Source organism: Bubalus bubalis, chromosome 12, assembly GCF_019923935.1.
Source record: "Bubalus bubalis isolate 160015118507 breed Murrah chromosome 12, NDDB_SH_1, whole genome shotgun sequence".
Classification (NCBI taxonomy): Eukaryota; Metazoa; Chordata; class Mammalia; order Artiodactyla; family Bovidae; genus Bubalus; species Bubalus bubalis.
Genome location: NC_059168.1, coordinates 69,909,268 through 69,924,568, shown reverse-complemented (window position 1 = coordinate 69,924,568; position 15,301 = coordinate 69,909,268). Strand labels below are relative to the sequence as shown.

The 15,301-nt window shown below is 43.7% G+C and overlaps 1 protein-coding gene across 1 annotated transcript in view; it reads right to left on the bottom strand.

The window, feature by feature from the left end:
* Positions 1-15,301, bottom strand: part of ALK (ALK receptor tyrosine kinase) — a 737,626-nt gene that overhangs the window by 318,247 nt on the left and 404,078 nt on the right. The window contains exon 4 of the mRNA XM_006061052.4: positions 4,772-4,973. Within this exon, the coding sequence (XP_006061114.3) occupies positions 4,772-4,973 (202 nt within the window). The remainder of the gene's footprint in view (positions 1-4,771; positions 4,974-15,301) is intronic.

Sequence of the window (15,301 nt, the reverse complement as noted above, 5' to 3'; positions counted from 1 at the left end):
TTGGCAGACTCAGGCGTTCTCGCCCTGTGGATCATTTAGATCTCACACACTCTGCTGCTGCTGCTGCTGCTGCTTTCCAGGCGACTGGGAGGGGAGCATCTGCTGGGATTCCCCAACCGCCGCCCCTGCTTCCTGTGCCTCCTCGCAGGCTGCCGCCCCGCTGGTGTTGCACTGAGTGGTCTCCCAGGGACTTGCTGGCCCCTGACTTGTCGTTCCTCTGAGTCAGGCTCTCCCGAGTCGACAGTGTTATGACAACTTCCTCCCTTGTTACTACAAATGCTGACTGCTGTTTTCCCAGCAGCGGTCCCCAACCACCGTGTTCTGTCCTGAGAGGAAGCCAGCCTTATCCGCAGTCATCGCGGTCATCACCACCACGATTTCACCATGTCCCCCTCACTGCACTGATCACTGGGCTCCTGGGGTCATCTCTGACATTATAGGGAACAAGCTTCCAGCAAGGCAAACTGCCAAGGATCTCAAAATCAAAAGATTCTTGAGAGTGGCACTGACCTCATAATCAGAAAACAGATGAATTGCAATCCTGTGTGATCCCAAATTGTAAGCAGAGTAGAGTAGATCAGGGTATTGAGTAAATGGCCTCCTACATGTGTTTCCTGATCAGAGTGTACAAAACCCTTCACATCCTTAACTTTACTGACCCCACATGACTATGTGAGAAGGGCAGCACCATCATTCCCACTTCATAGATGGTAAATCTGAGGCTTAGGTAGGTATGGAATGTGCCTGAACTCAGAGCTCATTCATGAAATATCCTTTCACAAATCATCAAGGTTGGCTTTCCACATCTCTAGCACCTCTATGGTCCTAACAAATACAAAATACCCAATAAATGACTGTTCATTGAACTGACAATTGAATAGTGACATAGGACTTAAATTCAAGACTTTGATTCACAGAACATTATTATTATTATTTTTGCTGCACTGCTGTGGTTTAATTGAGCTCTTGCAGCAATGGGTAAAAACAATCTAGAGTCAGCCTGATGAGGTTCAGATGCCCTACACCCTGTCTAGTCAGTGACTTTGGGCAAGTTATTTGGCTTCACTGAATTTCCTCATCTGTGAGATAGAAGATAGTAACACAGTACCTGTGTTGTTGAGTATTAAATAAGAAAACACATTTAAAGTGCATAGCAGTGACTGGCATAATTAGTGTTAACAAGTTACTACTCAAGGGTGGGGATGGCCTTATATGTCTGTGAAACCCAGGACTTGGCACAGTGGCTGGAACATACACACGCCTGCCAACACTGACACATATGTGACAGGAAGCAAGTCCTTTACCCCTCCTGGCCTCAGTTTCCAACACTTGTGAACTGACATGGTGGGACCAGGTAAATTCTAGTGTTCCTCCCCACTCTAAAATGCTCCATTTCAGTGGTCTCAATGGGACAGTTTTGCCCCCCAGGAGACATCTGGCAATGTCTGGAGACATTTTTGTTGTCATAACTGGGGAGGTGCTACTGGCATCTAGTGGGTAGAAGCCTTGGAAGGCAGGGGCCACGCTCAGGACAGTGCCCACAAGAAGAACTGTCTGGCCCCAGATGTCAATAGTATCAAGACTGAGCAAACCCAGATCCAGCTGGACGTGAACAGCTAGAGCTCTCTGAATTGCTGGAAAGGGCCTGTGGCCTGCAGCTTGCCAGGGTGCCCAGGGAAGCACCCTCAGGGCTGGCTCAGGCGTCTTTAATTTAAACTGGAATCACTCTTGCTTATCATCAAACTCCAAAATGACTCTGCCAGGACTAGCAGAGAACATTGTGGCACAAGACTCACGGAGCCCGGCCTGAGGCAAAGTCCCTAGGATGCAGGGGCAGCCCTACCAAAGCCAGGGTCAGTGGGCTTGCCCATCACCCCTGCAGCCTTTCCCCTGCCTCAGCTCCCTCCCTCCAGGGGACAGACGACGGGCCAGTGATCAAGGAGTCATGCTGGGAAGAAAATGCTTTGGCCTGCCAAATGGACACAGAAATGGCAGCCTCAGGGAAAGGTCACAGCCTCCTGCATTGTGCAGGACTGGTCTCCATGTTCTCACCACATATGGAGGGAAGGTCACCATTACATCCTCCCTGGATCTTCAAAGAAGCTGCTGCTGCTAAGTCGCTTCAGTCGTGTCTGAATCTGTGTGACTCCATAGACGGCAGCCCACCAGGCTCCGCCGTCCCTGGGATTCTCCAGGCAAGAACACTGGAGCGGGTTGCCATTTCCTTCTCCAATGCGTGAAAGTAAAAAGTGAAAGTGAAGTCGCTCCGTCGTGTCCGACTCTTCGAGACCCCATGGACTGCAGTCTACCAGGCTCCTCCATTCATGGGATTTTCCAGGCAAGAGTACTGGAGTGGGTTGCCATCGCCTTCTCTGTCAAAGAAGCTAGCTTGTCTCTTTTCACAAAGTTCCTTCACCTTCCATCTCCTCTTTCCCAAACTCATCGGTTCTCCCTGAATTCCTGCCGAGAGGCTATGGGTTTCCCAGAAAGAGGAGAAATGACCCAGAAAGACCCCCAAATGAAGAAAGGGGAGAACTGAAGTCTTGTTTAGGTTACTATAAATAGGCTGCCAATCTCCTCTCTGCCTCAGTTTTCCTGTCTGTTAAATGAGCAGAGACATTATTTTGCCAACAAAGGTCTGTCTAGTCAAAGCTATGGTTTTCCCCATAGTCATGTACAGATGTGAGAGTTGGACTATAAAGAGAGCCAAAGAATTGATGCTTTTCAACTGTGGTTTTGGAGAAGACCTGAGAGTCCCTTGGATGGCAAGGAGATCCAAACAGTCCATCCTAAAGGAAATCAGTCCTGAATATTCATTGGAAGGACTGATGCTGAAGCTGAAACTCCAATACTATGGCCACTTGATGCAAAGACCTGACTCATTTGAAAAGACCCTGATGCTGGGAAAGATTGAAGGCAGGAGAAGAGGGTGACAGAAGATGAGATGGTTGGGTGGCATCACCGACTCAATGGACATGAGTTTGAATAAACTCTGGGAGGTGGTGATGGACAGGGAGGCCTGGCATGCTGCAGTCCATGGGGTTGCAAAGAGTCAGACATGACTGAGCAACTGAACTGAACTGAAATGGGACCTCAGATGATAGTTATGAGCACAGGAAGATAAAGAGGGGATGGCTCTTTGTAAGCCCCCACAGTGAGTCACACCAAGGAGCAGTCCTCTTCCTGAGGATGCTGGACAGGGACCAGGCCCTGCTACTTAGGAAGCGCTGAAGTCCTGCGGCATTTGTCCCCTTGCACGCATGCATGTTCTCAGCTGGCATTTCAGGGAGACCCCAAACTCCAGGTCCCCCTGTGACATCAGTGAGTCCCTCTACCCGCTCCCCACTCCTCCAGCACTTTAACAGATTGAAAGCCTGAAGTCCCAGCAGCACCAGGCAGCACTCTCTGGACTCTGCCAGGCTTGGTGGGGCAGGAATGGTGAGCAGAAGGCAAAATAAACAGCTCACGGGGCTGGGAAAACACATACAGGATGGCACTGCAGCCGAGGCCACCACCAGCCCCACTCATGGATGGGAGACTTTGCCATCTGGTATTCTCACAAGAAAGGGAGGCCATGATGGAGGAAGGCGTGCCCATGGCTCACCCCTAACACCTGGCATTCCTGATTTCTTGGGAACACAGCAAGAAACACTTGGTGGCTGGGCCCCTCCCAGTCAGGCCAACGAGACATTTCTGAGGCAAGAAGATGCATGCGAGTTTCGATATGAGCAGAACATCCTTTCTGAAGCCAGGATTTCATTCCTGCTGGGACAGTAGTAGCAGTTCTTTGAAACACGAATAAACACAGATGGGCCAGTAGCAGGGGAGCAGGGTGAAGCCTTTCCAGAAATGAGTAAGAGGCTGGATAGTTTTATTGGAATGGTGGTAGGTAGGCTCTCCCCACTGACCCAGCACAGCATGGAGGTGGAGATGGGTAACATCGCTGTTCAGTTGGAGCCTCTCTGAAAGATACTTTCTTAGAGGGAAGTTAAGCCCTGTAAGCTTAGCTAGAAATGTGAGGTCAACTAGCACACATGCCTCTCTCACTCTTGTTGATTATCAGAGCAGGGACCCCTCAAAGCTGGGGTCTTATGGAACGAGAAGAAAGGCAAGCGCAGAGATTCCCTTGTTCAAGTTTGCTTCCCAGAGTCACTGCTTCTAGAGGCCTGACGGATCACTGAGGAAGCAAGTGAGTATGTCCAGGAAGCTTAAGTTCAATGACAAGGGTACTGGGTATGACATCAATGCTGTGAAGCCCTGCTGTGAAGCCTTTCTTGCTCCTCTCCTCGATCGGCACCGTGCGGCAGCCCTGATCTCTTCCACTGTGGGGTCCCGCACTGCTGTGGGACCGCTCAGGCAGCCACAATGGTTTGCTCTTTCCCTGCCTGCCAAAGTTCCTCTGGTAAAAACCAGTTTCCAGCATATTAAATTACTTTCATTTTGGCCTTTTAACACTCCCCTTGGCTGTTTTCTTCTTGGCTCCATCTGGACTTTGGGAAACGAATATCTTTAATACCCACTCATTAAATGTCCACTCTGCCAGCTGGTCCTCTGGCCTCTGGAAGGACCGCCAGCCTGGGCAGCCAGAGGGCCCCACAGATCAGTGCCCAAGACACCACCCAGGGAATATTAGCAGTAATGGCTCAATCTGGACCCTACCCGTTAAAGGACGATTGTGAGTTTTAAGTAGATGTCGTAGAGTCTGGAAATTTGTAGCCAAAAGCCACATCTCCATTCACATACTGGATTTGGGACACGGGGAAGGACTCACCCATGCTTTCCCGGAGTGGGTGCCAGGAGGATCTCTCTTCCAGCCTCGTTGTGGGGCAGCAGCTGAGCGACGTACCTGCCCGATGGCTGCAGGTGCCGATGCACCGAGACAGCCAGCCGGCAGTGCTCGCTGCTGCTCCTCATCCATGGGCTCAGGATCGTGTGCTTGGAGTTTGCCGAGGTGTTGAGGAGGAGGAAGGCACCTGCCAAGAGACACGGAGAGTGAGTCTGCATTGTGTCCAGATGAGAGGACCAGCATCAGCTCTGTGGTGGGATTAGAGAGACCAACGGCATTAGAGTCAGCGATGCTGGAAGTCTTCCTCCAGCCTCTCACCTTCTTCACACAGCCAATCTCTTCTCTGCTCTCTTAGGCTGTTTCTATAAAAAGTAAAGCCTGAGGCAAAGATAGTGATCTGGGACTTATTATCAGGCAGACTGAGCTTCTCACCTCAGCTTCCCTACTGACTAGTTCTGTATCTTATCTTTGAATCTCAGGTTTCTCATCTGTAACACAGACAGCCTAAGAGAGTCCCTCACTCCATATATGATCCCAGAGTGGAGCCAGGGCATCAGTTCCACCTCATAAACCTCCATGTGTGGTATCTCCAAACCTCACAAACCAGGACACTCTGGGGCATCTCAGGCCACCCAATGGGCCACAGTTTAAATCTGAGCTGACCTGAGTTCTCCATATGACACTCAAGCCAACTTCAGACTAAACTGATATCTGTTGGACAATTCAGAGTTTCTGAGGAATGTATGGGTTGGCTCCAGGCTCTCAAATAGTTATGACCAGTTCAAGATTTTCTTTGTGTGGCTTATTTTGGTCACTTATTTTGTAGCCAAGATCATGGCTACAGCTCTTTTGCTTACTAGCTAAGTGATCTAGAGCAAAGCATTAACTTTTTCTTATTTCACTTTCCTCATGTATAAAAATGGCATGGGAAGTGTTGGCCGAACTCAATAATCTTTTTTTTTTTTTAATAATCTTTTAAGACCCATTTCAGCCCCTTAGTCTATGAATCATGTGAATCTGCACTATTCTCCACAAAGAGAGCCCTACAAATCCATCCTGGTGCCATGTCTGTGGCAGAGTTTCCCTCTGGGGCAAGCCAACCCTAATACCAGCAGCACAGGCCAAGTGACCTACACAAAACCTGTATTTATGGGGATTACTGTTGGCATAAAAGCACAACATTATTTTATTGTTCCTGGTATTCCTTCTGATGCATTAATATCACTTGCCACACTTCTCCATTGAAGTTTTGGACCATTAGATGCTGCTCCTTTTGCAGTGAAAGCCTGTCTCATAAGATCCTTGATTTCTCCTGTGGGAATCAGCTAACGAGTGTTCAGCTTCTTTAAGCACCCCCAGCACATAGAATTAGTCTCCTTCACAGATAACCCAATTTATCGAGTAGGCAAAGGAACCATACTTTTTGTTGATAAAGAATGATATGGAGGAAAGAAGAGGATTTCTACCAGAAGCTAAGTATTTCCAAGGACACATATTGTGTCAGGAATTTGGAGAGTTGCTATATTTTGGAAGTAGATAAATATGACTTCTAGTTACAATCAGGATGAAGTCAGCGCAAGACTGTTTCTGAACTGAATCAGGGACACGGGTCAGTACTGGAAACTGATCCCTCTGTAATTAGTGGGAAGTTTTCAGCATGGTGCACGGGCCTTTGAAAAGTGCTTTCTGACCCTCAGTAAATAATCTGTATTATTATCCTATTTTACCATGGGGAGACATTCTTGTTATGGGCACAGAGGTAAAAAAAAAAAAAAAAATTAGAATCAAAGACTCATAATTAGAAAGCACTTTAATTTGATCCAATGTAATGCCCTTGCTTTTCTAGAGAAGCAGACGGGAGATCGGAAGTGGGAAATAACTTGTATAAAGTCTCAACTTGAAAGTCCAAACCAGATTCCAGGTCTCTAAACTCCTAATCAAGGCTCTTTCCCTTGCATCTTTCTTATTGCCCCACTGTATTCTTTATCCTAAAATGAAATGTAACCAGGGTGCCTTGTGGCCAGGTTGTATAACGCAGGAGCCGAGAGGGATGGGACAGGAGAAAGACAGGCAGATGGGTGCTGGACCAAATCCATTTGTTCATTGGCCTCTTTACTCACTCCTTTCTGCCCTCAGATTTCATTTATTGGATGCCTACTTTGAGCAAACATCCAAGCACTGGCTCTGCCCTGGGGACACAGACATGAGCCAGACACAGTTCTGGACTTCAAGGAACTCTAGGTCCCATAGGGGTGATGAGATGTCTGCACTAACTTTAATCAAAGGTAGAGGTTATAGAGTCATAAGACACATACAGACAAAGTACTTTGGGAGGCTCCACAAAAGATATTAGGTTCAGCTGGGAAGATTCATAAAGAAGATGATCTTTGAGCTAGGTCTTTAAAGGAGAGAAAAACAAAGATATTGGCAGAAATGACTATGCAAGATTTGAGAGGAAGAGGAGTCAAGGCAGAAATGCAGAAAATGTGTAGTGGCATTTGGATGCAGAGTGGGGCACATGAAGAGAAGGCTGGGAAATAAGGAAGGCTAGTGTGTGTGGACCAGACCACAGAGAACATTTCATTTCCAGCTGAAAATGTTCAACTATACTTTGGACAATAGGGAGCCAGAAAAGATTTTTGAGCAGGATAGGCACCTCATCAGAGTGGTGCTTCAGGAAGATTAATCTGGTATGGTGGGGGAGAGGCGGGATCAAAACTGACCCAACCTCCTCCTCCACCATCCGTCCACACCAGGCAAGGACAAGACTAAATGCAAATGTGATGTGTTTAGTATGTTACGTTGTAAGCAAAGGTGCTGTGTTAGGGACAACTCTGGGATCTACTGAGGCTTCCAACCATCTGTTCAGAGCAAGTGAGAGCCCTGGAAGTACCTCTGGGGCACAGTCTTGTGGCAGATACTTTGGGGTGCATTCTGAGCTTAGGATGAAGCCACACATGCCACATATAAGGGAGCAACAGTAGTGTGTCTGGGTCTGAGACCCTATGCTGGTATTTTTCGTTGGGAAAAAGTTGGATTGAAACCAGCTTTTTGAGCTACTGAGAGAAAGAATGCGGGCAAAATAAAAGAGGTGCTTGCCTTTTTTGTCAGTGAGCATACACTGATGATTGGGTATTAAAGATATTCGTTTAACCCCTGGGAAACTCAAGCTCCCAATAGGAGCAAATCGAGCTGAAGTTGCTGGGGCTTGGGGCTCATCCTCTCCACTGTCCCTCCCTCCTGGATGTGAAAACACATGTAAATTCTGTCCTTGTGATTCAGTACCTCAATAATGAGACTCTTTCAAAGCTGACTGGAAGATGGATTACTTTTCCAGTTCTAATATGTGAGATGATGTTTATATGAATTTTATTTTGTGCAACTGGACTATCAATAAGGGACTGAGCTTAAAGTATTTTCACTCTCAATAAAACTCTATAGTTGAGAGCTATCTCTTCATCAGCAGCTTTCCTATACCCCTAAAAAATAAAATAAAAGGAAAAAATACATTTCATAAGCTCCTTGGGATATTGTCAGTATAAATCTTTTAAAAAGTCAGTGAGAATTTATCTCTCCTCTTCTTCTTTCCCATTTCCTGTTTATTTTGCTCAGAATAGCTTGGGGCTATGGGAAGGCTCCTGGGGTCCCTTCTAATTAAGAAGGATGTCCTGGCAGCTCACAGACCTTCTCCCAGAGTGGGCCATAGCGGGTGGAGAAGCAGATCAAAGAGCCCTGCTTACCCGGTGCCACGATTGTGGTTTCCTTATTACGTTATTGTGTTGATGTGTTCAATGATTAAATATGAAATGGTTATTATTTCTACCTCTGGTCACAGGCATAGGGATGTGTCACTCTCATCTAAGCCAGCAGGGCTCAAATTATGAGACAGAAACCAAGGGGCATGAATCTTGAGATCAGACAGACTCTTTTATATTCAGGCTCTATCTCTATTTCATTCTAGGCTTTAGACAAATTATTTAACCTCTTTAAACCTTAGTTTGCTCAGATTTAATATGGCTATAGCCTACCTCCTATGGCTGTCATGCAGATTAAATTGAATTGCATATGTGAAAGTGTACAGTATGTACAGTGTCTGGCCCCTAGTAGATACGTGATGAATGTTGATTTCCTGCTTTGAGGGGTGTCAATCTGGAGCTCCTTTTATCTATCCCTAAACTTGAAATCAGAAGGACCAAATTTCAGCCCTGGCTCTGCTACTACCAAGGTTTCTTTGTTTGTAAAATGAAAAGGTTGGATAGAATCTCTCTGAGGACCCTTAGAGCTGCAAACTGTCAGTAATTCTATCTGCCTGCCTAGAATATTATTAATCTAAAGGAAACATGTCAAGTCTCCAAGGCCCTAAGTCCTAAAGACTTCTTCTCCTAATTTAGCTCTCTGAGGCTTCTAAACCAACAGTTTCTATCAATTGACCAAATATTCTGTGGACTGTGATTCCCGGTTCTGCTTCCTCTCTTCTAATTTACACGAACGCATCTCTGCAAAGGGCTCCTGACTGAGCATCATTTGTTCTGTAGATGATTTTGTTACAAGACTGGTACCACCTCTAAATGTTTCATATTTAACACAATGCTTGCCATATGGCAAGCACTCAATGACTAAAAATCAAAGTAATTTATACATAAAGCAAGGAGTCAAGTAGTTCAGAGTGGCTTGTAATAATAATAATAATAAAAACTATCCTCAATCATGCTCCTCACACCAAGTCCCAAAAATACTTTTAAGGAATTCTAATGTCTTTGGCCAGCTGCTTTCATGATTCTAGATATCTGGATCTAGAGTGTTATTTGTTGGTGCAACAAATTTAGGCTCATTAACATTGATGGTACAGTAAGAAAAATGATCCTATACCCCTTCTATTGGGTCGGTCAAAAAGTTCGTTTGAGTTTTTCCACACGATCTTAATAATTCTTTATTTCTTAAATCCCTTTTTACTTTTTTTTATTACTTTCCTTTTTAACTCTTCATGGCAAATTTATCATTTGTTCCATCAGCTTTACGCAGTATCACCTGACTCTCCTCCCTGGAAGGTGACGCCATTAGCCTTCCTGCTCTTCCACCTCCTAAAGCAGCTGTGTTTTCCTCTATATTGTCAAGGTTGTGTAAGAATGATTAAGTCTTGTGTTTTGCTTACAGGTTGATGCTAAAAGTTGAAAATTAATAACAGAGTTTTTTATATTGAAAACTATATACATATTTTCACTGCAGTGAACAAAGGTTATATTTATAAATGTCTTTATTGGTCCAGTAATGCATCCCATTGCACAGAGAATGTTTCTAATATCAAGATGAAATTAATATTCATTCTCTCTCTCTTGGTCTTAACATTGTCACCTGTCAAAATTGTGGCACATTATAATTTGCCTTATATTTGAACCAGGAGTCTCCTGTGCAGTTTGTTTTTCCAGAAATTTCTGATTGCTTTTCTCTTTTATTTATTTTCTATCTGCCTTTTGCACTATATCACTAATGCTTCTACAAATTCCTTAAAGAATCTCTCCCTTCTTCTCGAAGACCCTGACTTTATGTTTTTAATTTATACCAGTTGTTTTCTGGGCCTCCAGTACAGCTATTATTCTGGAATTTCTTTTCACTGAGTCTCTTCCATTAGTCCCACCATTCTAGGAAATTTCCTCAGGGGAAAACTTCTTTGAGAATCTTTGACTATCTCCAATATTTTTATTTTGTTTTCATACTTGGTTGATAGATTGTTTGGCTATAGTTTCCAGATTAGAAGTTTTGCTTCAGAAATTTAAAGGTCTAGCTTTAGTATTGTTGAGCATCTGTGTGACTGAGGTGAAATCTGAGGCTTGTTTTACTGTAATTTCTTTATAGTCAATCTGTTTTTTTTTTCCTTTGGAAGCCTTCAGGACCTTTCTTTAACACTGATGTACTTGAATTTTGGTACAATGGATCTAGGAATGGATCTCTATAAAAATTCTGCAGTGACATTTGGTGGGCTCTTTCAATCTGAAAATACATTTCTTTCTTTCATTTCTGGTAAATCTGTTTTATTATTTCTCTGATATTTTCATTGCCCAATTCTCAGTCTTAAATCTTTCTGAAGACATTTATCTTTCAAGTTAACTTTTTAGCTACTTTATCTTTGTTTTCTCTGGGGTCAGTTTTTTAATGTTGATATTTCTTTTTCATTCTGCTGGGCTATCACATGTAGGGTGGTCCTGGCTCAGCCCCTCGTATAGAAACAGGAGAAGCTAGGAGCACTTCTAGAAACTTCTTTACCCATAGTTAGTGCTTGCCCTTCATGTCAGCATTGGCTTGATGGACTGTGGGGAGCAGGCCACCCTGCAGCACCTGCTCCCCAACTCCAGCATCGTGGACTCATCTTCATTCTCTGCATGAGCAATGAACACTCCCAAGAGTAGCCCTGGTTTTCTAGGTCCACTTGAATTTTTAGAGAAAAGTCTTTGTTTCTCTCCCTTGTGGTTAGGTATCTTACTAATTTTTCATCTGGTAAAATGGGGTTGAAAGGAAGTGACCATATGAGTTAACACACCCAGAGAAATCACATTCTTCCTCCTGACTCTCATCCTTCCTTCCAGAGAATCACTTATCAGTACCCATTGTGGTGCTTCCCATCAGAGGAAGATCCCCTCCTCTGCTCCAAAGGAAGACCCCCTCCTCTGCTCCTCTGCTCATCTTATTTCCTCTGTCAGCAGCTTCCATCTCCTCTTTGTGTTCTAGAAGTCACTCATAGATCCCCTCCTGTTCTGTTTGCCATTCAAGGTTTATTCCTCCTTTGAATCCTTTATTATCACTTTAGTGGGATTACAGGAGAGAAGAAGACAAAAGTGTGCCCAGTCCACAATCCTGAACCAGAAGTCTCTTAATCATATTCTTTGCGTGAGAACATGAATAAACAAATGTATGAATGGACAGATTTCTATCTCAATAAATCACCTGATTCTGGCACCACTGGTTAATTGTCTATATTGAAATTAAACTATTAAATCATTATTTCAAGCTATTACTTGATCACGATACCATTTGTATTAGGTGGGGCCTAAGGAATAGCAGAAGTTTATTGGCTGGAATGTGGACAGAAGAAGTGCAACACGGTACAAGGTGTAGCATAGGGAATGATGCTGTGCCATCCCCCAGAGTATGTTCCACAGCACACCAGCCCCACAAGGTGTTAATAGGTATTATGGGAAAGCTCTGGGGTCAAGGAAGGTTGAGGATTATTGGGTTAAACAAAAGTAAACAGGCTCTTTCCTTGTGGGACTTCCTAGAAACTTAATATGCCAATAAGAGTTTTGACTCTTCAAGACTGAAACATAAAACAAAGATTTCCAAAACTCCTTTTGGCACAGAATCTTTTGCTATGGTGTATAATGCACCATAGAATATGCTTTGAAAACCCTACTCTATTCTATTTGTGCTCTAGAGACCATGCACAGAAAGCGAGAAAGGAAAAAAATCCATCGTGATAAGAATTAAAGTAGTATAAAAGTGAATAACATATCTCTACCATCTCTTAAACTGTAAAGCCCTGTTTGTATGACTTTCAAACTGTCCTCCCACCAACACCTAAGATTCTTGTGGCAGAATCATGCTTTTAGAAAGGCTCCTCTGTGTTACTACTTTGGTCTCTCTACCTGAGGATACTTAAAAATGCTACGTTCTATATCTGACTTTCAGAATGTCAGAGCTAGAAACAAACATGGTGGTCACATAGCTAGCCCCTTGCTCTAATGGGGAGAAAGCAAAAAAGCTGAGGACTTGCTCAAGGTCATACAGCAAATTAGTGGTGGATCTGGGACTAACAGCAAGATTTTTAGATCCTGTCCAGTGGAACACTCAGTATCTGCCTGCCCATGTCAGAGATCTATGATAGTATTTTTGGTCAAATGTTCTATGGCTTGGTCTCCAGCTGTCCCAGACACCACTTTCTTTCTTTTCACTTTCACAATTCTGAGGATCAGGCCCATCTATCTGACTGTCTCAGATCCAAGGAAATAGACTAAAGCCTGGGCAAGGGGCACAGATGACTTATCCTCTGGAAATCACTCTTAGGGGCTTAGGGTGGTCCTTCAAGTCTGGAAAGTATTTGAGGGTCTCCTCTCTTCATGTGGTCTTATGAAGTACCAAACCACATTGGGAACACTGAAAAAGTTCCTTTATTGTTTATTTTTCAAATTTGAGTTCTGCTACCCTATGTAATCTCAACTCAGATTTTAGGTTTTAGTTCAGAGTTTTGAAATATATAGGAAGGAATAGTTAAGATTGTCCTTATCACCATGCCTTGTTTAAAAATGGGATAATTTAGGAATCCAGACCTAGAGTTCTTGCTATTTAGCCCAACCGTTTCACCTTGCAGGTGAGGACATTGAGGCCAGAGGGTGAAGGGGTATGCCTGGGTTCCACAGCAGGCAGCTGAGCTATGTTAGGCCCCAGCTCCTCCAGTTCCAGACTGGTGCACCTTTACTGTCTCACACTGCTACGATGTCAAATATTCGGTAAAAGCTCTACTACCCTCCACCACCAGGACTTAAATGTACTGCTTTACTGCACCTTTATCAGGAAGCACTCGAAGAGAAATGGAATCGGTTTTTGAGGTCTAATGACAGAAAAACCAAGTGTGTTCATTAAGGGAGGAAAGGGAGGTAGGAGTTGATTTTTCTTAACAGTATTATTAATCTTAACACTATGAGTTCAGCTGTAGCCAAAAGTGGTAGTACACTTGCCTATTTGGTGGATTGCTGTAAACTACCTCTCTGGTCCAGGTTAACTGTGGCAAAAGTTGCCTAGAAATGGTAAAATATATTTATGCTTATGTGTATACATACTTTATAGTGTGTATATGTATGTATACATATATATATACACACACACACACGTGTGTGTGTATCCTGTATATGTGTGTATGTTCAGGTAGGCCCCATTTTAGATCTCTGATCCTGTTATAAAGAACAAATCTTTTGGCAGGGCGAGATACATACATTTTTTGTTTTTGTTTTTTTAACCCATAGGTTTCATTTAAGAAAAAAAAGACCAAAAATCTTTATATACTGCCTCTGTGTTCTGGGGAGTCAGCAAAAAAAGATAATAAAAGGCAAAGCAAATAAATAGAAGGAAACAAGCTGAAGTGCTGAGAAACCTCTTTTCCCTAAGAGCTCATTGTGGTAATCCTCAAAGAAGATAGAACAGCACTTGATCTGATGAGAGGGAGAAAGGAGAAGCCAAATGAAAACTAAACAATTGATTTAATTCAATGAGAAGCAGGAGGCAGGAGAGATAAAAGTATCTGCTGCTATCAGGGTTGTGAAGGGAGGAGTTAGGGGACAAAGTGCCTTTGGTGTAACAAGATCCACTTTAGATGGAGACAGCAGGAAATCAAGTTTTCCCTTTTCCATGTAGGTTCATAGCTCTGGAATCAGATTGTTCAATTTCTGCTTTAAGTCCCAGATGTTAGGGTATAAAAATCTTTCATGTTACTTTTTAAAATTTTGCTAAGAGGTATCAGATTTTATCACTTTATTTGTGTAGTTCATTGAATTTTTTAAAATTAAAAATTTTAAAAAGCAATTTTGGACCCATGTTCTTGTGGGAGTGTCACAGGATCTCAGCCTCTTGTAATAATTTCTGACATTCTGTGTGCTGTGGCTCTCAGACACCCCAGTGTTGAGGAAGGAACACAAACCCTGGGCAAATGCTGACAAGGGAAGGGAGGGAAGGGAAGTGAGGGAAGGCCACCAGGTCACCACATACCACTCTGGGAATGACCCACAGGGCACCAAGAAGCGGTCCCACCCAACTCTTTGTCCTTCAGAAGAGGGAACTGAAGAGGGAACTTACTTGCAGGAAGGTGAAGGAACTGTCTGAAGAGGGTTAGGCAGAGTAAAAGGGCTAGGTTGAGCTCTCAAAGGTTCTAGAATGATCTGGCTTTTTCTAACTGGTCTTCCCACTTCCCACTCACCCTCCCCCCCATACATTCTGCAAACAGCAGCCAGAGCCATCTTCTTAAATAGGATTTAGTTAGTCACACTCCTTCTTTTAAACTCTTCAATAGCTTCCCACTGACAATAGAATAAATCCAAGTTCCTTACTATGATCTACAAGGAAGGTCAGAGGGGAACCAACCTGTGGCAGATATCATAGGTTGGCTCACTTAGCACCCTCACCAACTTCCTTCTTTCTTGCCTTTCTCTTTTACTGAGACTGGAAGTTAAAAAACAATTTAACAGGCCTTCCTTACAGACCACTGACACAGTTCTAGCCTATGAAATGTAAGCAGAATTGTGCTTATAAGGTGGCCAGAGTTAGCTAATAAGAACACAGGACACTCAGTTAAATGTAAATTTCAGAAAAATAATGAATAATTTTTTCAGCACAAACATATTACATGGGGCATACTTATATTAAAAACATTATTTATCTCTTATCTGAAGCTCACATTTAACTGGACAGCCTATATTTTATCTGGCAAGCCCATGTTCTGGAAAATTTGGGGAAAACATTCCCTCTCTGCCTCTT